This window comes from Plutella xylostella, chromosome 16, assembly GCF_932276165.1.
Source record: "Plutella xylostella chromosome 16, ilPluXylo3.1, whole genome shotgun sequence".
In the NCBI taxonomy this organism is placed as follows: domain Eukaryota; kingdom Metazoa; phylum Arthropoda; class Insecta; order Lepidoptera; family Plutellidae; genus Plutella; species Plutella xylostella.
In genome coordinates, this window is record NC_063996.1 from 3,276,596 (window position 1) to 3,298,582 (window position 21,987).

General features: G+C 40.9%; 2 protein-coding genes across 5 annotated transcripts in view; one reads left to right on the plus strand and one right to left on the minus strand.

Moving 5' to 3' along the window:
- The first annotated feature begins 215 nt into the window (after window positions 1–215).
- On the plus strand, window positions 216–1,843 carry LOC105394221 (histone H1E). The gene is made up of 3 exons (XM_011566089.3): window positions 216–352; window positions 565–712; window positions 1,561–1,843. Exons 1-3 carry the CDS (start codon window positions 331–333, stop codon window positions 1,742–1,744), a joined length of 354 nt encoding a protein of 117 aa, XP_011564391.2. The 5' UTR covers window positions 216–330; the 3' UTR covers window positions 1,745–1,843.
- A 393-nt stretch (window positions 1,844–2,236) lies between these two features.
- Window positions 2,237–21,987, minus strand: part of LOC105394214 (clathrin heavy chain) — a 38,441-nt gene continuing 18,690 nt past the window's right edge. For 2 of the 4 annotated variants that reach the window (XM_048626395.1, XM_048626391.1), the window contains exons 18-29: window positions 21,625–21,779; window positions 21,008–21,232; window positions 18,234–18,474; window positions 17,616–17,773; window positions 16,503–16,670; window positions 15,388–15,537; window positions 14,642–14,884; window positions 10,817–10,931; window positions 10,266–10,432; window positions 9,535–9,621; window positions 8,827–8,953; window positions 2,237–4,813 (exon numbers count right to left, since the gene is read on the minus strand). In XM_048626395.1, the coding sequence (XP_048482352.1) occupies window positions 4,710–4,813; window positions 8,827–8,953; window positions 9,535–9,621; window positions 10,266–10,432; window positions 10,817–10,931; window positions 14,642–14,884; window positions 15,388–15,537; window positions 16,503–16,670; window positions 17,616–17,773; window positions 18,234–18,474; window positions 21,008–21,232; window positions 21,625–21,779 (1,940 nt within the window). In that variant the 3' untranslated portion in view covers window positions 2,237–4,709. Of the gene's footprint in view, window positions 4,814–8,826; window positions 8,954–9,534; window positions 9,622–10,265; window positions 10,433–10,816; window positions 10,932–14,641; window positions 14,885–15,387; window positions 15,538–16,196; window positions 16,291–16,502; window positions 16,671–17,017; window positions 17,136–17,615; window positions 17,774–18,233; window positions 18,475–21,007; window positions 21,233–21,624; window positions 21,780–21,987 lie in introns of all 4 variants that reach the window. The other 2 variants (XM_048626392.1, XM_048626394.1) reach the window with 2 other exon arrangements.

Below are 21,987 nucleotides of genomic sequence, written 5' to 3' on the forward strand. Positions count from 1 at the left end.
TGGTTCTAAAACTAAAAGGGTAGGTTGTTTTTATTCTGAGGGCGATACATGCACTCGATTGTACCATGTAAGTTCCATAAGCTTAGTTTTGTGTTGCAGAGGGCTATTCACCTAGTGTCCGATAATAAATATACTAAAGCAGTTGGTTCTGAGCCTGATGCTTCAGTATGAATCAATGGCTGGTGGTCTACAAAGGTCGGAAACCCATAAATTCTGTCATTATTATTTTTACTACGGTCATAGAGTAATGTCAATTTTGTCATAATATCGCATCACAAAGGATGTCTGAATTATTTGTTTTTTAGTTGATTTAACAATTTTTGCAAATCGATGTGCTTCAAAAAGAAAAATGGTAAGCATCTCCGCGTCTTTTATCTGTTGCATAAATAAAGGAAACGTTAACCGTCCACTGAGTTATAATAAACGTCAGCGCCGGTTGCTATACCGGCGATGCTTTATTTAGGTAGTAAACCCAGTACTCATAAAATATTTGAACATAACGAATGGATTCCAAAAAATAAAAGGGTCCGTTCATTGATAAAACAATAACCAGGGACTTTTCAGAACCGTGCAGGACATCAACATGCCCCAAAAAGAAGAAAGGGCAGAGCACCGTGACCAAACAGCCTTCCAGCTCCTCGGACTGCCCGCGGAACCCCTCCACATGCTCGCCGCGGGTGCAGCGCAGCGAGACCTCGCAGTCTTCTGCAGCGTAATTTACTATTTGTTGTATAATGACTCCACTAGATAGCGCAGTGGTAGAAGTTTACGGAGGGCCGCGGATGGAGCTCCTAGATTTCCTAGATCCCAACTGTTCAGTTTTTCTTTGTACAGTCAGCTTTTGTACCTTGTCAAAATACCTACTAAACAAAACGTCAATATTTGAATGAATGAATAGGCAGTTAGTGAGTTTGACAAGGTTCAAAAGTGTATAGCTACTAAAGCAGCTGACTGTACCTACACGAAAGACATTGGTAGGTACCTACTTAGTACGTAATGGTCAACTGCTGGACATAGGCCTCTCGCAAGCAGCGCCAAAACGCTCTGCCTTCGACTTTTCTCATCCAGCGGGCTGGATGGCGCCCCTACGTTTGCCTGACAATGTTGTAAGTCATCATCACCATCATCACGACCCATCACGTCCACTCTGCTGGGGCACGGGTCTCCTTTCAATGAAGGAAGGGTTTAGGCCTAGTTCACCACGCTGGCCTAGTGCGGGTTGGTGGACCCCAACACAAGCAAGCTTGTGCTGAGAGAGTTGTCGGGTAACTGGGCGACCCGACTGTCAGATGTTTTCAAGCTGCCCGAAGGCCTACTAGGCCTAGGACTAGGCTTAACGACTGCTGCCGAAGCAGCAACCGGGACCCACGGCTTAACGTGCCGTCCGTAGCACGGAAGCGTCCAGAAAAGACCCACTTCAAATAATCGGTGACCCATCCAATGGTTTACCGTTACAGTTGTTGCTTAACCTCAGTGATCAGTTACGATCACTGAAACTAGCTCGACTACGGACGCTGCTGATGTTGTAAGTACATAATGTAATGAACAATCCCTTTCCAGATCAAGCACAGCCAGTAAGCCGGCGGCAAAGGCGGACTCGAAGCCCGGCACCCCCCCCACGCCCCCCGCGAAGGCCGCCGCCGCGCCCGCTAAGCCCGCCGCCGCGCCCGCTAAGCCCGCCGACGCTAAGAAGCCAGCGGACGCCAAGAAACCAGAACCAGCCAAACCACCTGCTAAGAAATAATTCGTGAAATTCAGATTTGGCTTGGGATGTAAAATTTTGATCGATTTTTTGTGAATGTTAGGTTGTTAATTTATTTAATAAATTTTATTTATTTTTCGATTCTTGTGTGTTCATATTAGGCTGGAAATAGTGCTTGACCGACGTTACGCCCTGACAGTCAGCGGCGCTGACTCAGCGCTGATCGTCGGTTGGGAAGATGCATTCAGTGCTACGGTGACGGCGAACTGCGATGCTTGTGAATCTATGCGTTCCGTCGCTCCACAAGCCCATAGCTCGTCGGTCGACCGACGCGACGGCTGGACCGACCGTACGCGCCAAATCACGTGCATACCGTCAGCGTAGGTGTGTGCGAATTAATAGACTTGCATAGATATAGCTACGACAACTGACGGTCAGCGCTGACCATCGGTCGAGCTCAATTTCTGTTTATCAGTTCCTACATCTATATTTTTATACCTAAGATAAGAAAAGGATAACTGAATGAAAAACGAATTCATCAATTCATATAATATAATCTTACTATAATAAAATTTAAAGAAACAGTATCATACATTAATAAATACAATACTAATAGAACAATCAACTTCTTGTAATTGTAATTTCAATGTGTTACGTAAAAAAAGAAGTAAACAAAATGTAACAATTATTGTTATTGATCATTATAATAATAATTAAAATGTTAATGATAGGAATGATTTGAATGACAAATTTCAACATCGATTATTGTTATTGCAACTCGCAAGATATTGTTACCAGAATGTAACAGTACATGGAGCGTTTACTACACTAGGGGATCGCCGCTCACTATCTCAATTTGAAGCTATAGAGCTTTGTCAACAATAATTTCAATGTGAGTGTAGGTCGCTTGCGGTAAAGACAGCGTCCCCATTACGTGACTCTTAAATTATCTAGTGAAGGCAACTATCAAGGTGTGACAATAATATTAACGAACTAAAGCAACTCCGGTGACGTCACAAGACAACGCACACACCCCAAACATTTCCATCTAAAAATAACATCGTATGCACGACTAACTGCCTAAATTAAAACTACACGAATCTAGAAAACATTATCAATAATATTCCAATACGAAAATATGTGTAACTCAGTGTTTAAATAAGGTAAGTGTTAGTACAACTGGCTCAGAAATGCTCGTGGGTGTTCTAAAGTGAAAGCTTTATATACAAATAACACAATAAAACGTTAAGAAAATGTTTGTACATTATATAACCGAAGCGGACCAGCCTGGGCGTAGTCCGTATTCGTTGAAACTGTTTGACATTGCACAAGTTAATGTTAGAGCCCTGCCACCGACACATCAATCTCCTATAATTTCAGTATCTTAATAATAACAAGCCATAGCCAATAGTCGAAATTGTCCCTTAGGATTTTTACATATTTTTAAAGACATCTTTTAGAATAACTTTGTATATGAAGATAATTTTTAATAGATCAATACTAGTTGTACATAAAATATTGGATTTTGATGATCGTAGTGACCTCTACGCGGCGGCTCACGGTGTTATATAGAAAGCTTATAATATTTTCAATATTTTGTTTACAGTAATTCCTAATTTAAAAGCAGCAACGATTGTTACCGCCTCGCTACCGGTGGTGCTACATTCCTCTAATTATTATTTGTATGCACCATTCATTTACAATACATTCGTAGACATAACGGGCGCATACTAACATTTCCTAATAAACCAAGCCACGACAGATTACTTCAATGACAACTACATAACTCTCATCGCCGCGAAAAATAAAGCACTTTGAGGCGACCAGAGTTATTCATCAAAATATATTATTTTATACAGGCCAACAATTTACACTTTAAAATTAGTTTCATAGCTTACTATGTGGCCATTAAAACTATGCATAAGTTAATACGATCTCTCTATGCACTTTCGATTTATCTATTTTATAATCAATGGACATTAGGCCTCGGTCAATGAAAAATAAAGCCAATTTAACAAGCAGATTTACTTATAATATGACACTGATAAGTTGATTACCTAATTATAATGTTATTTAACAACGGTCAGAATTTAAATGCACTACAAATTTGTTTTTTACCGCAAGTGCATAGAGTCTTCAGTGGATAGAAGATGAGTTGCGCGTGAGCCCTATCCTCAGGCTTGTCAGAGAGATCCTATCTACTATAAACGTGATTAGAAATGGTTATTGTGTCAAGATGATATGTGTACTACCTCTGGAAATTCGGAATTATTCTACAATCTCGCGTGGAAACAGCACTTTCAACAGCTACGGTTAACAAATACCTTATTACACTCAGGGTCATCACGCGCAACTCTAAACTCCAGTTATAAACAGTCTCGCTCTGCGCACGCACCCATCCCTTTCAGCTTATTAACACACTTACATCTGCCTTAGACAGAAAGAGACGGCTGTCCCAGTCTGCTCCTGTTCGCGACACGCATTTTGAACGCTCAACGATAGTGACGGCTCTAAAGCGATAGATACAAATGGTTGGTCACTAGTGTTTAGCAAACGTATAACTGCCAACGACACGTTACTAGCATGCGACAAGCGATGTATTTATGTATCGCTACCACACGCAGTAAGTGTTGTTTGTCGTTAATGATAACGTTTCATCGAGGCGATAAAATCGAGAATTTCACTTTCTTTCTTACTTTCAAGCACAGTTAACATCAATACGTTATGTATTTATTGTAACTAGAATACCTTGACGCGATAGGCACATCAATGTGGTTCGTTACACCAAAAATACCATTATTACATGATCATAGCATACTTGGCATGCTTCAGTGCTTCTTCAGTGTTTTAATAACTACAAAACTTTGCTTTGTAATTCACGTGACGGGTAAAATCGTCATTGATGCATTAATTTGTCTAATCATTCAGCGTTCAAGATGCTTGCGTTACCAGGATAGACCGGCGCTCAGTGGCGAGCCGGGGGGCCCCAGCGGGGCGCGCGGGGCCCCTACATGCCGTAGCCGTGGTAGGGCGCGGGCGACGGGGCCTGCGCCGCGTAGGCGTAGGGCGACGCTTGCGGTGGGACCACGCCTGGGTACGCCATTGAAGGTCCTGTGGAGAGAAGAAGGTTTTAGTAATTCGACATAGCAGAAAAGAGGACATGGTAAGTTCGTACTGTGATTCTATAAGTGTCAGTGGCCATATCTGGCGATGAAGATAAAGGTTGGGAGAGGGGTTTTTTAATGTTGACTGTGTAAAAGCAAACATTCCATCCCTCCAGCTTGGTAGTTAATTATTGCCGGAGCATTGCAGCTTTCCTTAGAAGATACCTTTGTCCAGCAGCAGACGATTTTTTAATCATTAGGTGGCAGCTGTGTCATCCATCACAGGAAGGGACATTATTGGTAAGGCCTGTATCTCATTAGTCAAAATCAAAATAAAAAATATATTAAAAGGAGCACAGAACTTAAAATCTCTACCCAGCTACTGCCTGAAAGTGCTACTTCACTTCCTAAAATGATCTCGGCCTTTACGCTAATTCGTTATGGCTAGGGTACTACAATCAATACAAGAAATAGACCAACTGGAGGTAGCCAGTGCCATCTCCTGTGATCCTAGTGAATTTAAAACGCATAGTATAGGCAGTCGAGATCTCACTATATTCGCTCAAAATATTCGGAGCATATACTGCAACTTCGATGATTTTTTAGTTAATATATCTGAATTTAAGTTCGAATCTGACCTAATTATTTTAACCGAATGCCGCCTTAGCCTTAATAAACCTATACCAATCTTACCAAATTACTTGTCTTTTGAAACTAAGCATAACCTAAACCAAAATGACGGTGTGGTGGTCTATGTTAAGTCGCATCTTAAGTGCAACGTAAAGGAGATAAGGCTAAGTCAGGCATCTTGCCTACAGGTTGATATAATTAATAATATTGTATTATGTATTTACCGTTCTCCATCAAACACTAACACGGAAAAATTCACAGATTCACTATGCAACCATCTGGATTCCTTAAGATCGCAAAAAAATATTATAATTGCCGGTGATATTAATATAAATATCAAACCGAAAGTTGTAGAAACGTCGCTAGAATATAATAACAGAATTTATTACCTGAATGCGTTATCTATGTATGGTATTCTACCTGGACATTTGCTACCAACAAGAGAAACTAGTTGTTTGGATCACTTTATGATAAAAATTAATAAAAAAAAGACGTCAGCTTATATTGCAATAATAAATACCACGATCACAGATCATTTAACAACTTTTCTATCTTTATGCAAACTAAAAAATAACTGTTTTGTTGCACCTAGAAACAAATCTATGACTAATTTCGAGAGTGCCCTAAAGCACTTACAGGAACAAAACCTTGCTGAATTGCTTTTCAGTAGTGACCCGAACTTAGTCACTGATTGCCTCATAAATAAATTAATGGATTCCATAGAACTAAACACCACTACAGTAAAAATTCCAAAAAGTAAACGCGTAATTAAATCTTGGATTACAATTGGCATTTTAAGATGTATTAAAAACCGAAACCATCTACAAAAACAATACCGTAATGATAAATATAATGAAATTAAAAAGATCACATTCACCCGATATAGAAATTACTGTAACTCACTCATAAAAAAACTAAAAAGAAATTACGAAAAAAAATTACTTGCCGCATCGACTAAAAATAATAAGCAACTTTGGAAAAATATTAAAAATATAACTTATAATAACAAACCTAAAAACTCTAACTCTGAACTAACTTTACTTAAATCATCTCCTACCGAATCAGCTGATTACATAAATACATACTTTGCACAGATTGGACAAAAGCTTGCGAATAGTATTCAAACACACATGTCGTCACCAAATGAAGAACTAAACAAAATTTTAAGCAATATTCCTACGCAGCCCCATTGCTTTGCCCTCTTAGATAGCGACCCTGAAGAAGTGTATACCATTATAACGAGCCTGAAAACAGAAAGCGCGCCTGGTTGGGATAACATCACAACTAAATTCATAAAACACGCTATACACGAGGTTACTCCTATAATAGTTCATCTGGCTAACCTATGTTTTGAACAAGGCATTTTTCCAGCTCCCCTAAAGCGCTCTAATATAACTCCAATATATAAGGGTGGGGATAAAAATGACATAAGCAATTATCGGCCTATTTCTGTTTTAACTGTAGTTTCAAAAATATTGGAAAAACTTTTAAATAATAGACTAATAAACTATTTAAATTCCTTTGAAATAATATCTGAGAGTCAATTTGGTTTTAGAAAAAATATCTCCACAGATGACGCAGTATTGTCCTTAACTCAACTTGTTACAGAACAAGTCGACAAAGGAAAAAAATGCCTCACTGTGTTCATAGACCTTCGTAAAGCCTTTGATACCGTATCTATCCCCATCCTCCTGAAGAAACTCGAAATAACTGGAATTCGTGGCCCCCAACTTTCAATTTTCAAAGACTACCTATCAAACAGAGTACAAAGGGTGAAAATAGGTGATTGTTATAGTGAGGACATTGGTGTGTCATACGGCGTACCACAAGGAAGTGTCTTAGGACCAACCTTATTTCTGATCTATATCAACGATCTTTGCAATATGAATATTGCCAGTGCCAAAATTTTCTCGTATGCTGATGACACAGCGATTGTCTTCTCTGGAGATACTTGGGGGGAAGCTAAGGAATCAGCTGAAAGAGGTATGAGACAGGTCTCTCTTTGGTTAGAATTAAACCTTCTAAGTCTCAATACAGAGAAAACTAATTTCATATGCTTTAGCATTTATGATAAGTACCAACCACCTGCAAATTATAAAATTAAAATACATAACTGTCATGAACAGAGCACTGACTGTGGCTGTCCTATAATCTCCAAAGTAAATAAAACCAAATATCTTGGTGTGATGATAGACCAGCGCCTTTCTTGGTATCCACAAATTGAGTACATTAGCAGTAGAATAAGGAAATTTATATGGATGTTTAGGAACTTAAGACATGTTGCGTCAAAGGAAATATTGAATAGTATTTACGTAGCTCTGGTACAATCCGTAATTTCCTACTGTATCCCTATATGGGGTGGAACTTTTAAAACACGTTTCCTAGAAGTGGAAAGGGCTCAGCGATCGTTATTAAAAGTTATGATGTTTAAAAAAAGACGCTATTCCACTGAAAAACTATACGAGGAGTGCGGTCTCCAGTCTGTCAGAAAACTTTTCATAACACACACCATTTTAAAATATCATAAAATAGTAAAACCTAATGCAACCCTCAAACTAAAAAGACGGAAACATAAAATTGCCATCGTCCCAAGTACTAAAACTAAATTTGCCAGTATACAATTCCAAACACGTTCTGCCCAACTATATAATAGGTTCAACAAACAGCTGGACATCGCGGACAAAACACACAAAGAATGCAAAATTTCTGTAAGCGAGTGGCTAGCTAAACTTAATTATACGGAAACAGAGGAACTTTTATCGGAATTGTCGTAATATTACACTTACAGTGACAATTAAGCACACTCAACTGATACACAATTACACACCTTCACACACACACACTCACACACACACACGCACAAACACACACACACACGCGCACACTCCACGCAGGTACTTTTATATTTATAATTAATCAATTACGTACACATTCTGAATTGTTATTTTTATTTTTATTTTTAATTTTTAATCTATTGCATGCAAAACCAAAAATTGTTAATCAGTAATAAACGCTTAAGTTTAAACTAGATGATATACAGGAAGAGCGGAGTCTCCTGGCACAGGCGTTTCCAACGCCTAAAAGGAGGCTTCAAATTACTAGTTATTAAGAAATCTTTGTTAAGACAATAAACAATTTTTGTATTTGTATTTGTATTTGTATTTGTAAGGCACATTTTCGAGAAAGGACTTTTTTGGGAAGACCTATAATGTGTCCGTAGGACCATTTTCGGGAAGGGACCAGGAGGTTTGAAGGTTTGAAACCAGGGGACATGGGTCAATCGACTGTTGATGAACCGTTCAGAATCTGTCAATGTAGTGAGGTTAAAAAACAGAATTTAGGTAAAGAGACATTCTGCATCTAGAAGGCTGTATGTTGAAGGTGCCATACCAGCGGTGAGCATGAGCTGCGGCTCCATCATCATGGCGGGCTTGGCCTCCTGCTCGGCCACCTCCGTGCTGCGCCGCGCGTCCGCCTCCTCCAGCTTCTCCACCTTGGTCGTCAGCTCGCGGACCGTCTGCAGGGGAACATTCACTTCATAAGCTATAACCCGACTTAGTAGATACGGTCAGCTGCATAAGTCGTCGTCATCGGATCACGATGAGGAGGACATCATCATCATCATCATCATTATACACTTTTTTACCTTGTCAAATTGACGAACCGTCATGTTTCAAACAATGAATGGATAGTTGGATAGGCGGTTTCAGAATGACAAGGTACAAAGGTGTATAGCTACTTATGCAGCTGACTGTACATAGTTATAGTTATTGAAAAAGAGAGAGCAACCAGTGCCCACAAGCCACTGAGACTAAAGAGATCTATTGTGAGAGCGCTTAATGAGTCAAATCATACTTCTTATTGTGAGAGCGCTTAATGAGTCAAATCATGACATACTTCTTATTTCGTGTCGATACCACCTGACTCAATTTTCTCTGAACTCTGCTCTCTCAGAGGCAATCAACTAGCGTGCAAGAGTTGGGGCTCGCTAGGAATGATAGGTGGGTCATGGATTGGGAGACATTGCCTTCTGGTAATAATCAGGTTCAGAGGATAGCCGTGGTTTTATCCCACGAGATATTGCAATTTGTAATTTACCTGGATAAGGAAGGGCATCGCGAAGTCCATGATGTTATGCCTCCACGCCAGTTCGATGACCACGTCGGGTTTCAGGAGGTCGTAGCACTGAAACAGAAATAATCTTGTTAGCATGATAATATTAATAGAAAGCTGATGTTTGCCTTAGCTAATCCAAGCAAAGTATCTCTTGTAGTGACACACTTGATTAAGGACGAATGTTGGGTCCGTGAGAACGTCTTTTGAAGAGCCAAATCGACCCATCATACTAACCTTGAGCTACCACCATATCCAGAGCCATCTGGACCGACGACCTCAGACATCTGTCTGTAGCCAGACTTGCCAGTAATTAGTTGGATTTGAGAGATTGTATTGCCATTGTGGTGCAAAGATACCAGCACTAGATTATACAGTCTCTTCAATATTCTCTCGCCTCACTTAGGCGGACCAAAGAGTTACAATAACATTGTGCAATAAGATTGAATTGCGTTTTGAATCCAAATGATGTTTGCGCAATCTAAGCCTATTAACCCTAGTCGATGAATTAATTATATTGCACAATTTTCAATAATGCACAATATAATTGATCGTCTAGGGGCCGCCTTAGTACGCACTCGGCCGCGCACTCCGTGCGTCCAGGGCGTCCCTCTCACTGACCTGGTACAGACACGCGGAGAAGCACTCGAAGTTGTCCCGCTGCAGGAACCAGTCCAGCAGCTCCTCGGCCAGCTCCGTGCGTCCCTCCCACTGACCTGGTACAGACACGCGGAGAAGCACTCGAAGTTGTCCCGCTGCAGGAACCAGTCCAGCAGCTCCTCGGCCAGCTCCGGCTGCCGCGATTCCGCCGCGTACTCCATCGCGTCCGCGTACAGGGCGTCCTTCTTGCAGAGCTCCACGGACTGCTTCCATCTGTTGTTGCCTGTGGGAAAAGAAGAAAGTGTGTAAGTGAGGTGTCTATCTTCACATCTTGCTGGTGATCTTTGCTATACATCAAGAAACTCGCATCGAATTCGCTGAAATATGGCCCGTTGTTTGTCTTTATGTAGATGTAGTGTGTTTTTGATGAAACAACACGCTTCCGCACATTGATGTTTCGAATTTGGCGTACAGGCGACGAGTACGTCGATGAAAATGCTGTGACACCTTGGCTATGGGCCCGTACACAAAACTTCGAATTGGCGCGATGCGAGCTCGCAACACGCGCGACGTCTCTTTTATGGAACACCTGTTTTTTTGCGATGGGATGCGAATTCGAAGTTTTGTGATTACGGGCCCCATGAATAAATTAAATATAACTACATACCTTTGTAGAGGTAAGCGGCGATCCTCCTGAACTCGGTGAGCTCGTGCTTCTCGAGCTGCTGCGCGAGCGCGATCGTGTCAAAGTTGTCGAACGCGTCGATCGACGTGCGCAGACCCTGCAACATTTACGTACAGGGTTATTAACCATCGCATATCCTAACTAATATTATAAATATGCGAAAGTAACTGTGTCTGTCTGTCTGTTTTCACGCCAAAACTACTGAACGGATTTGAATGAAATTTGGTATACATACAGTCTAGACCCCGGGAAAGAACATAGGCTACTTTTTATCCCGGAATTCCCACGGGAAAACTTTGTAAGGCGAAGCGAAGCGCGCGGGAACAGCTAGTTTATAATACTGTCACGGTAGTGTATCGCCAATATGTTAGGGCCACTGCTGCTGCCGCAACACGAGTTAGTTATCGACGTAGATAAACGTCTCTACAGGGTGTTGCAAAATTGGTATACTAAGCCGAAACCTACATGTGCAGCATGGTATATCTAAGTCCGAAACTGAAATCAGAATTTGGATATTCGCGAAATAGGGCTTAGATATACCATGCTGCACATGTAGGTTTCGGCTTAGTATACCCTTTTTGCAACACCCTGTATATCGCGATTTGCCATAAATATGACGCTGTGATTGGTGGAACGCTCATTAGACAAGTTTATTGACGTCGATAACGAACCCGTACGTGTGGCTATGCCAGATGTCCTACTATTGTTTTAAAACTGCTTGAGAGACGCGGACCGATTGAAATACAAAACGCAGGCGTGAGTCTAGTCGATAATTTATTGTATCTGGGTTTAACACAATACAACTTTATTAAAAATTACGCACATAACACATTAGACCTTGTTTTTTCTCAATTACCAATAGGTGTCAGTGTTTGCCCATCCCCTCTGGTACCGGAAGATCGAGCTCATCCTACGTTGGATCTAGAAGTCTCTGACTTAGGTATTTTACCTTTCAAGGAAGCTACAATCCCCAAAAGAAACTATCGCAAGGGCGATTACGAGACCATAAATAAAAATATATCAAATGTCAAATGGAATTCTATTTTAAGTTCGATACCTTTAGAGGAAAGTGTAGAAACTATGTACAAAATAATTAACGAGCAAATAGAAAATCACATTCCTTTTAACTATACGCCCAAAGGGAGATACCCAGTCTGGTACAGCAGAGCTTTAATTAAAATCATTAAAGAAAAGTCAAAAGCACATTCTAGATGGAAGAGGTACGGTAATCTGTTGGATTATGATGAGTTCGCCTTGCTACGAAAACGACAACGTCGCGTTCAAGAATCTTGTTTCAAAAATTATACGCTTCATACTGAGAATTCCCTTAAACGTAACCCTAAGATTTTTTGGTCATATCTAAAAGCGCTGCGAGGGGGTTCCAGTTATCCTAAGATGCTAACACTCGGTTCTGACACTTATTGTAACGGTAAAGAGATATGTGATGCTTTTAACTCCTTCTTTAAAAGTGTTTTCGGACAGCCTATGTCTGCCTATATTCCATCTCCTGCGAATATCGAAAGTGGTAATGATTCTATTTCTAAACTACAAATAACAATAAACAAAGTTGAACTGTCATTACGTCAATTAGATACATTCAAGGGTGCGGGTAACGATGGCATCCCCCCCATATTCTGGTCAAAATGCTCTAAATCACTTGCACTACCTATCTCAATTATTTTCAATCGGTCTCTTAAAGAAGGTACGTTTCCTACGATTTGGAAAAAAGCCCTTATAGTACCAATACATAAATCTGGTTCAAAAACTAAAATAGAACATTATAGAGGTATTTCCTCTCTGAACACGGTAGGTAAGCTTTTCGAGAGGCTGGTTTATGATGCAATTTATCCCGTTATTAATCAAGGCATGTCTGAGAGACAACATGGATTTCTCAAAAAACGATCCACAGTTAGTAACTTGGTGACTTTCTCAAATTATGTGTTAGAGAATATGGATTTTGGCGGGCAGGTCGACGTGATATATACAGACTTCGAAAAAGCTTTCGATAGAGTTGATCATGTCGTCCTGCTCGACAAACTCTATCGACTCGGCATCCATGGAGATTTGTTGAGGTGGATCGAGTCTTACTTGTGTAATCGCTCACAGGCGGTTGTAGTTGGAGGATTTAAATCCGATTTTATTGACATACCAACTGGGGTCCCACAGGGCTCTCATTTGGGACCTTTACTGTACAACGCTTATCTTTTTGATATCTCTACCTGCTTTAAATCTTCCAATCATCTAATGTATGCCGATGATAAAAAGATATTTCTTAAAATCAAATCTGTACAAGATTGCTATCGCTTACAGGAAGACCTTAACGACTTGTTTGCATACTATAAAAGAAATAATATCACTGTAAATGCCAAAAAATGTCAGTGCATTAGTTTTACCAGAAAAAGAGACCCTATTAAATATGACTATAACTTTAATGGTATTCCTATTGAGCGAGTTAGCGTAGTTCGAGATCTAGGTGTCCTGTTCGACTCAAAAATGCTCATGGCTGACCACATTGATGCTATAATTAATAAGGCATATAAAAATTTAGGATTTGTTATAAGGTCTTGCAAGCCATTCAAAAATTTATCTTCATTAAAAATAGTATTTTGCTCGTACGTGCGCAGTACCCTCGAATATGCGAGTCCTGTTTGGTCTCCCCAGTATATTATATACAACAGCCGCCTGGAGCGATTGCAGAAGATATTTGTCGACCACCTTAAATACCGATCACGCAAGTCATTCGATAGCTATGAGGCGTCGTGTCATGAGTTTGGCCTGCTAACACTGTCGGAGCGTCGCCAGATGATGGACATGTGCCTGCTTCACGACATCGTGCGCGGAGGCCTGGACTGCCCGGAGCTGGTGTCGCGGGTGCAGTACCGCGTGCCGGGGCGGCGCACGCGACACACGCCACTCCTGCATGTGCCGTTGCATCGCACTAATTATGCACAAAATGCTACACTCACGCGAATACCAAGAATTTATAATTCCACCTTCAGCCATATAGACCTCTTCACACACACTAAATCATCATTTAAAACTCAAATTATTAAAACTATTTTATCCAACTAACTAGCCCACAAGATCGTGTAGGTATCATTATTAAATATATTAATTTAATATATTTAATTTTAATCTCTTTGTTCGAGTCTTAGAATATTATTATTTAGCCATTTATTTATTATTGAGTACTTACATATAATCTACAATATTGTATTTATGTATGGTATGTTATATCATGTATGACGTATGTATATTATATTTTATCAATTAGTTGAAGTTTATATGTGTTTTATTTATAGCATGTAATTATAATAATACTTCATATGAAATACAGTAGGAACAGAGGTGTTCTTTCACGCTCAGCCCTAAGCTAGTAGCTACTTAGTATTAAATTTAAGTTAACCACATTGTTTAAATATATAAATAGTAAATCAGTATTTAACTAAGTTAGAATAATTATTTACTTCTGTAATTTTAGTTGTTATCAGAATATGTAATTGTCCCACCAACTATTAGCTTATAATGGAAGACCTGTTATTAGCCTTACTCACAAACTATGTTACTTAGATTAAGTTTTTTTTTTATGTTACGCTGTTGGTTTTCATAAATAAATAAATAAATAAATAAATAAACTGCTATTCATCAATGAGGCAGCAATTCTCATTTTGGCACTGACGAAATTCATCGCAGTCTCGAACATTACTTTCTATTAACATTGATAACATCAATTTTATTCAAGATTAAATACTCATCAATGAAATATCGCTGAGAGGTCGCAAAGGGTTTATTCCAACTGCTTATTACCTGATAGTCCTCCTCATCAGTCAACAGCGAGTTCAGCGCTTCATTAACCGCCTTATTATTCAAGTTCTGCACAGAACGGAGGTACGCCTTGACCAACTGAAGATGGCCGGCTCTAGTGAACAGGGACACGGCGCGCGTGTGGTCCATACGCGGAGCTAGTACTAGGAGTAGGTCGTTGAGGAGCAGGGGTTTGTAGTCCAAGTAGAACTGGATCGCTTTGTAGTACAGCTCCATGTTTGCCACCTGTGGAGAAGGGAATTGTTAGATTGGGAAATAGTTTTTTGGTGGATAGTTGTGAAGTAGATGCAGCGGAAAATTTGAAAGTTATAACAATTATATTACTTTCTCTTTAAAGTGGTGACCCCGACATTATCCAGATAATAATGTGTTCCTGGTCAAATCATCCAGAGCGGCCAATATCATTGACTTCACATCTGCAAGGGTAATCTACGACCTGTAGTTATTGAAGCAGCGCTTCTACCACTAGACCACAGAGTTAAATAGATATTTACAGACCTAATTCTTTATTGGAACACATAAATTACATTAGGAAATGCACAACGTAGACGGTACAATTGGCGGCCTTATTACTAAGAGTAATTTCTTCCAGACTACCCCGGACGAGATAAATTATACATAAGAAATGGGGTAGTGAGGCATATACGGTCATGTGCAGAGATTCCTGACCCTCTTCTGATAGTAACAATGCTTCTGAGATGGGTCAGATTTCCCGCCTTATACTGTACCTTGGTGATGATGTCCTTGAAGTGTCCCTCGCGCCACGCCTCGGCCGGGTGCTGCATCATAGCCAGCGCCGCGTTGTCGTACTCTTCGTACTTGTCGTATAAGAAGACGAGCTCCGACCACAAGTGTGCTTGTTCCGCCGCGCGGAGCACCTGAGGATGGAACAATAGGTTAGGATAACTGTTTTAGAATATTTATACAATCAGGTGGCTATAATGCTAAAAGCTACAATACTGATCAGTAGGTGACTATGCGACAACTGATTAGTATCGTGGAGCATGACTACATTCACTTTTTTATGGATATGGAGACTCATGGTGCACAAAGGGTTTTACTAAAAATAGGGGTGTGGAATAATTGCTGTAATTCAGCACGCAATATGAAAAGCACCCTCCTATACATAGAGACCTGGTTCTACCTTTTTTGGTCTAAGATTTATTTAATTAATCTCGTATTGCATGTAGCGAATGCACAGCTCACCTTAGGAATGTTAACTCTGGACCAGAACAGCTCCAAATGCTCTCGCATCTTGGCGGGCTTGTACTTCGAGTAGAGGATGGCCAGCTCCGTGAACATGCCCATTATACAATAACGGTTTTATCTTCTCGCTTTGCTAGGCTCTCAAGTGAATTGTCACATAAATGATTTATATTTTTATTACCTTACTTCTCACGGCTTTCAACATTTTTTATATAATTCAGTTGTATTTCTTCAGCCCGCTGCCGCTAGGTTCTTTCTAGTTTATTGTGAAATACTTTTACATCATGTAAACACTTTCTGTTAAAACAATTGACTAACAGTAACAACGCACCTTAGGAATGTTAACCCTTGACCAGAACAGCTCCAAATGCTCCCGCATCTTGGCGGGCTTGTACTTCGAGTACAGGATGGCCAGCTCCGTGAACATGCCCATTATACAATAACGGTTCTATTGTAGATTTCTATTGATAAAACAATTGACTAAACATTCATCCGCTATCACCAACGCTCAGCTCACCTTAGGAATGTTAACCCTGGACCAAAGCCGCGCTAGATGCTCTCTATGTCTCGGTATTATTGTAAAGGTTAACTATAAAATTTTACAATGATTTTTAAAACATTCATCCGCTTAGCTCACCTTAGGAATGTTAACCCGGGACCAGAACAGCTCGAGATGCTCCCGCATCTTGGCGGGCTTGTACTTGGAGTACAGGATGGCCAGCTCCGTGAACATGCCCATGTGCGCGCGCTCCAGCCCCAGAGCAGCTTCCAGCAGGCTGATCAGCTCCTCGAAGTGGCCTCGGTCCTGTCGGGAGGAAATTATAATATTTTAGTTACGGTGTTATGTTTTAGTTTATTTATTTAGGAACACAAACAGTACAGTGTTATAGCGTTGAATTCGATATTGAAACCTTAAAATAAAACGATGGTTAAAATGGCGTTGGTTTTGACGTGGGCGACCCGACGTGAAGCACGTACCTTAGTGACTACGACTCTATAACCATTGCCCCCTATTATAATACGTTTTATAAAACGTAGGCTTAGAACCGGTTATAGTCCAGATAATATAAATCAGTAACCTAAAGTCGGATTTTAACTAGAACTATATGTCTTCATTTTTCAATAAGGGGTATTATTTAGTGTACAACATACCTGGTAGTAGTGTATGAGGTCCTCCAGCTCATCAGCGTGGACCACAATGTGCAGCCCGCACATCTGCGCGAGACGGAACTCGCCCGCGTCCACGCACGCGAAGCACACTTCCTTCCACATGCGGGTCGAGTTTTCATGAATCTTATGCTTTTATAAGTGTGTGTATGTATTGTGGTGACCCCGACATGAAGCAAGTACTTTAGTGACTATGACTGTATAGCAACCCATGTAGTCTATAACATACCTGGTAGTAATGTGTTATGTATGTTCAGTAACTAATCTTATACAGGTGTGTTGAATGTACAATAGTGGTGACCCCGAAATGAAGCTACCTTAGTGACTATGTCTGTCTGTATAGCAAATTTAAGTACAATCTTGTGTATTTGTGTGTGTGTATAGTGGTGACCCCGACATAAAGCATGTATCTTAGTGTCTAATGTCTGTATAGCAGCTCATTTAGTCTATAACATACCTGGTAGTAATTACGGGTGTGTCTCGAATGTACAATAGTGGTGACCTCGACATGAAGCAAGTACGACGTACCTTAGTGACTATGTTTGTATAACAGCCCATTTAGTCTAAAGGTACTATAACACACCTGGTAGTAGTGTATGAGGTCCTCCAGCTCATCAGCGTGGACCACAATGTGCAGCCCGCACATCTGCGCGAGACGGAACTCGCCCGCGTCCACGCACGCGAAGCACACTTCTTTCCACGTGCGGGTCGAGTTGGCCTTGCGCGCGCTGTCGACGGCACCTGGGGAATGAGGTTGAACGTTAGTGTATGGTGATAGAAACGTTTTTTTGGGTGTAAGAATTTACTAGGTTTTTTTTTATTATTTATTTATAAGTTATTATTTAGACTAGGAAAAGTTTATTTTTAAATCTGTATTAGGCGAAAATAGGTTGAAGATAGAAAAAGTAGGTAAATACGGCAGAATAATTAAGAGTTGGATATAGGAATTCTTCGTCATTAAATGCAATAGCAGAAACATAAAAGTGTCGCAAAGACGTTGGTACGAGTGACATAATGATTGAATAATTAGCTTATCAAATATTTGGTTTCATAAAGCATTTTCAGTAACTTTAAGCGCAACTAACATACTAACTTCACATTTAATGTAACTTACAGAAATATATTACACCGCAATGAGACTGTACCTTGAACCCCTATCGTACACCGCAATGAAACAGAACACAAACATATTCCAACTCACCCTGGAACTCCTTCAAATGCACGAGCGTGATGGCCAATCTGGCGAAGTTACTGACATTATTGTACAGCAGTTTGGCCGCATTGTACATCTTGTCCTCGAAGCAGCGGTCTCCAATCTTCTGTATATCGGCGTGGTTCGGCCCTGAGATGAACTCTTCTAGGTCTGCCAGGCGACCGGTGCGAGCGTAGGCGTAGATTAGCTCGGATTCTATGTAGCTTTCGCGCGCCTTCTTGCGCGCCATCTGGTGGGGAAAAGGCTGAGTTAGTGGTGGCTTTTTAGTGATGTCGATGAAGTGATTTTAGTTTTAGTGTCATCTTTTGAGGTAAGAATTGTATTATGACAGAATACGCATCCCTGGATAGCATAATATGCTATCACTAGAAATACACTCGCGAGCAACCAAATCGACTCAAGCCTTGACGGCGCAAACATACATTAATACAAGTAAAATTATGAATAGAAATAATAAAAATGATATGTCATTTAAAAGCTTAAGATGTCAGCTTTAATTTGATATCATTATTATTGAAATCCATTCATCATTTTTGAAATAAATGATGTCTGAACGCAATTGTAGGAAAAACGGGAATTTAGGAAAAAAGGGTATGGGTATCGTATTATACAAATTAAACAAAAAATGTTAAGATAAAAATTTATTTATTTAAATCAATACTTTGTATTGCCCCCTCTTGCCCTAATTACAGCCTGCAGCCTGTTTCTCATAGACCTTATCAACTTTTTGACAGTTTCCTGAGGAATGCCGTCCCACTCCTCTAATAAAGCTGTCTTCAGCTCGTCCACGCTTGCAGGGACTGGATTCCTGGCCCGAACTCTTCTTTTGAGCTCGTCCCATAAGTGTTCGATGGGATTCAGGTCAGGACTGAGCGCAGGCCAGTCCATCGTGCGCAATTCCTTCTCTCTCAGAAACTGCCGACTGACTCGTGCCGTGTGGCAGCGGGCATTGTCGTGCATTAGCACGAAGTCTTCACCGACAAATTCTGCATAGGGCACAACATGACCGAGTAGAATGTCGGTGATGTACCGATCAGCTGTTAACCCGCCTCCTCGGCCGCCTCCAGGCACGAAAACAAGTGCGGTTTTTCCCTCTAGAGAAATACCAGCCCACATCATGCAGGAACCGCCGCCATATGCTACTGTTTCAGCGAAACAACATTGGGCAAATCGTTCCCCCGGACGCCGGTAGACCCGGCCTCTCCTGTCACTGCCATGCAGACACACTCTGCACTCATCAGTAAACAGGACCGACCGCCATTGCGCAATGCTCCAATCGAGATGCTCTCGAGCAAACTGAAGACGCGCTTGTCGGTGGCCTGCAGTCAATTTGGGGCCTGATGCAGGTCTTTTTGGTGTCAAGTTGGCTTCCTTCAAGCGTCTTCTCACTGTCCACTCGCTGACAGCCACTTGTCGTACACGTCTCAGTTCTTGCTGCACATCAACGCCCGTAAGGTGTCGATTGCGCAGCGAGGTTGAGACAATGAAGCGGTCGTCTCTCTCTGAAGTGCAGCGGTGGCGGCCCGTTCTTGGTCTTCGATTGAAGGCACCAGTCTCTTGGAACCGTCTGTATACTCGGGATACAGCAGACTGGCTCAAGTGGAGCTGGGCAGCGACTGCTCGCTGACTTAACCCTTGTTGCAGCAAGGCAACAACTTGAGCAGCTTCTTCTGGTGTGGTATCCATGGGTTTGCGAAAACAAGGAATACAATGCAACGAGATGTGTACCGGTCAACTTGCAACAAGCGACTGATAAGGTACACCGGATGTGGAAAGGTTTTATAGCGGGATCAGGTAGCGCAAGGCGTGGATTCCTAATGAGGTAATTAACACTGACGGGCAATTAAAATGCGTCATTAAATCTGCGCTTAGTTTTTTTTTATGGTATTGATCTTAATTGAAAGCCTAATTCTTCAGCTTTCGAATGACATATCACTTTTATATTTACCATTTATCGTTTTAGGAAAATCAATGTATATGTGCGCCGTGAAGGCTTGTGTCGATTTGGTTGCTCGCGAGTGTAGATGCGATAGATGAAATACATCGATACTTTCATTTCTTTTTACAAATAATGATGGGCACCAATATATGGAAGCTGGGACCAGCACCAATAGAAATGAGTGATACGTCGTTGAAAAGGTATTTTTTAGCAGAATATGAATAACGGAAGCACTAGTCTTGATTTACTGTCCAATTAGAATAATCATACCTTGAAAGTTTTTATATTTTATTTCTGTAATTTTAATGTTTATGTTAGTTTTCACATTTATTTTTAATTTTTATAACAAAATGATCATATTTCATATAATATTATATTTGTTTATCATCTCAGTAAATAAAACCAGTTGAAAGTAATTTTTCCAATTTCAATAATACGTGTTTACGTGTATTACGCCCTAACTGTCATCAGAAGAAAGAGTGCAATGCCATAGAAAAATAATTCCTTCCGACGAATATATTTCAAAATGGACAACTTATACGGATTTGTCGTCATAATACTTTTTTTCTCACTTGAAAAGAGCTATCCAACGATGTATGTCTCGTCTTTATTGGACAGAGGTCCCAAAACGCCCATTGTCATTTAAAGCACATTCTTCACCGATCACTACCCAGTAAAATTATCTATCGACTCCCATGGAATATGAAGCCTCATTCCATTCCCGTTCTTCACAAGAGCGAGAGCACCGAAGACGTGACAACATCATCTCTCTACTTACAATCAAATCTAATCCAAAACAAAAACAAATCAAAATCCAGCTCACCTGTAAATACCTAACCAGGTCCTCCCACGACTGCGTCTTCGCCGCAGTATCCACCACATCCATATAGGCCGAGGGGTCATCAGCTTTAATGTACGAGTCTATGGCCTCCTTCACTAAGCCCTGCTGTAGTTGCGCCTTGGCCAGTTGAGACCACACGCCAGGCTCGTTGCACCGCTCGGCAAACTCGTATGCGCGCTCTAGGTCTTTCACTTGGTCTATTAGAACCTGGAATGAGGTAAGAAATGGTTACAGAGATGTAAAACTAATGGGTAGTAAGAGCTTAAACTAACAGGAGGAGAGACGGCATAAAGAACTTTTCTGGAGGAACTTTACGCTGCTTACAGGCTTGAAAAAATGTATGCGACAGTACGCATAATCTAAATATGTGAGCACATAGCATGTAATATTGTCACTGAGAGGGGTCAGGCTATGCCCCAAAACTTCTTATAGTGTTTCGGTGACCAAAACTAACGCTGTCCTCGCTGCATGACACCCTTATCAACGTAGACAAAGATGTATATTGAAAGGTTCATCTACGTCGATAAAATTTACCAGTCTATCATCTTTCAATCGGACGCCAAAGCCCTCATGCTATATTATCATCATCGTCATCATACCGAGATGGCGGACGTGTTGACGTCGAACTTGTTGAAGATGGCGAAGGCCTCCTCGTACAGCTCGTTGTTGATGGCGATGTTGGCGATGTCCGGCGCGTCGTAGTTGTCCAGCCGGTTGATGTACTCCATCACTCGGGTGCGGTCCGCCTTGATTGCTGTAGGGGGAAGGGAGGGGGTGAAAATTAGTATTTTTACAGAATTTCGTTGCTACTTCGCTCACGCGAAAGAAATACATTGTTCCAAAACCGGCACATCTTGATTTCGTGTGTGTTGATGAATTTATAGCTGTTTTTAACCGCGCCTCCGAGACCGTGGTGGCGGCTGTGGATTCTACGTAAAAACCAGTATAAAGGTACGTTTTCG

Bases quoted from the DNA above. Each gene is read 5' to 3' on its own strand.
- LOC105394221 (XM_011566089.3), top strand. From the start codon at position 331: ATGTGCTTCAAAAAGAAAAATG. The intron at 353-564 runs GTAAGCATCTCC...GGGACTTTTCAG, and splicing joins GTGCTTCAAAAAGAAAAATG to AACCGTGCAGGACATCAACA. The intron at 713-1,560 runs GTAATTTACTAT...ATCCCTTTCCAG, and splicing joins ACCTCGCAGTCTTCTGCAGC to ATCAAGCACAGCCAGTAAGC.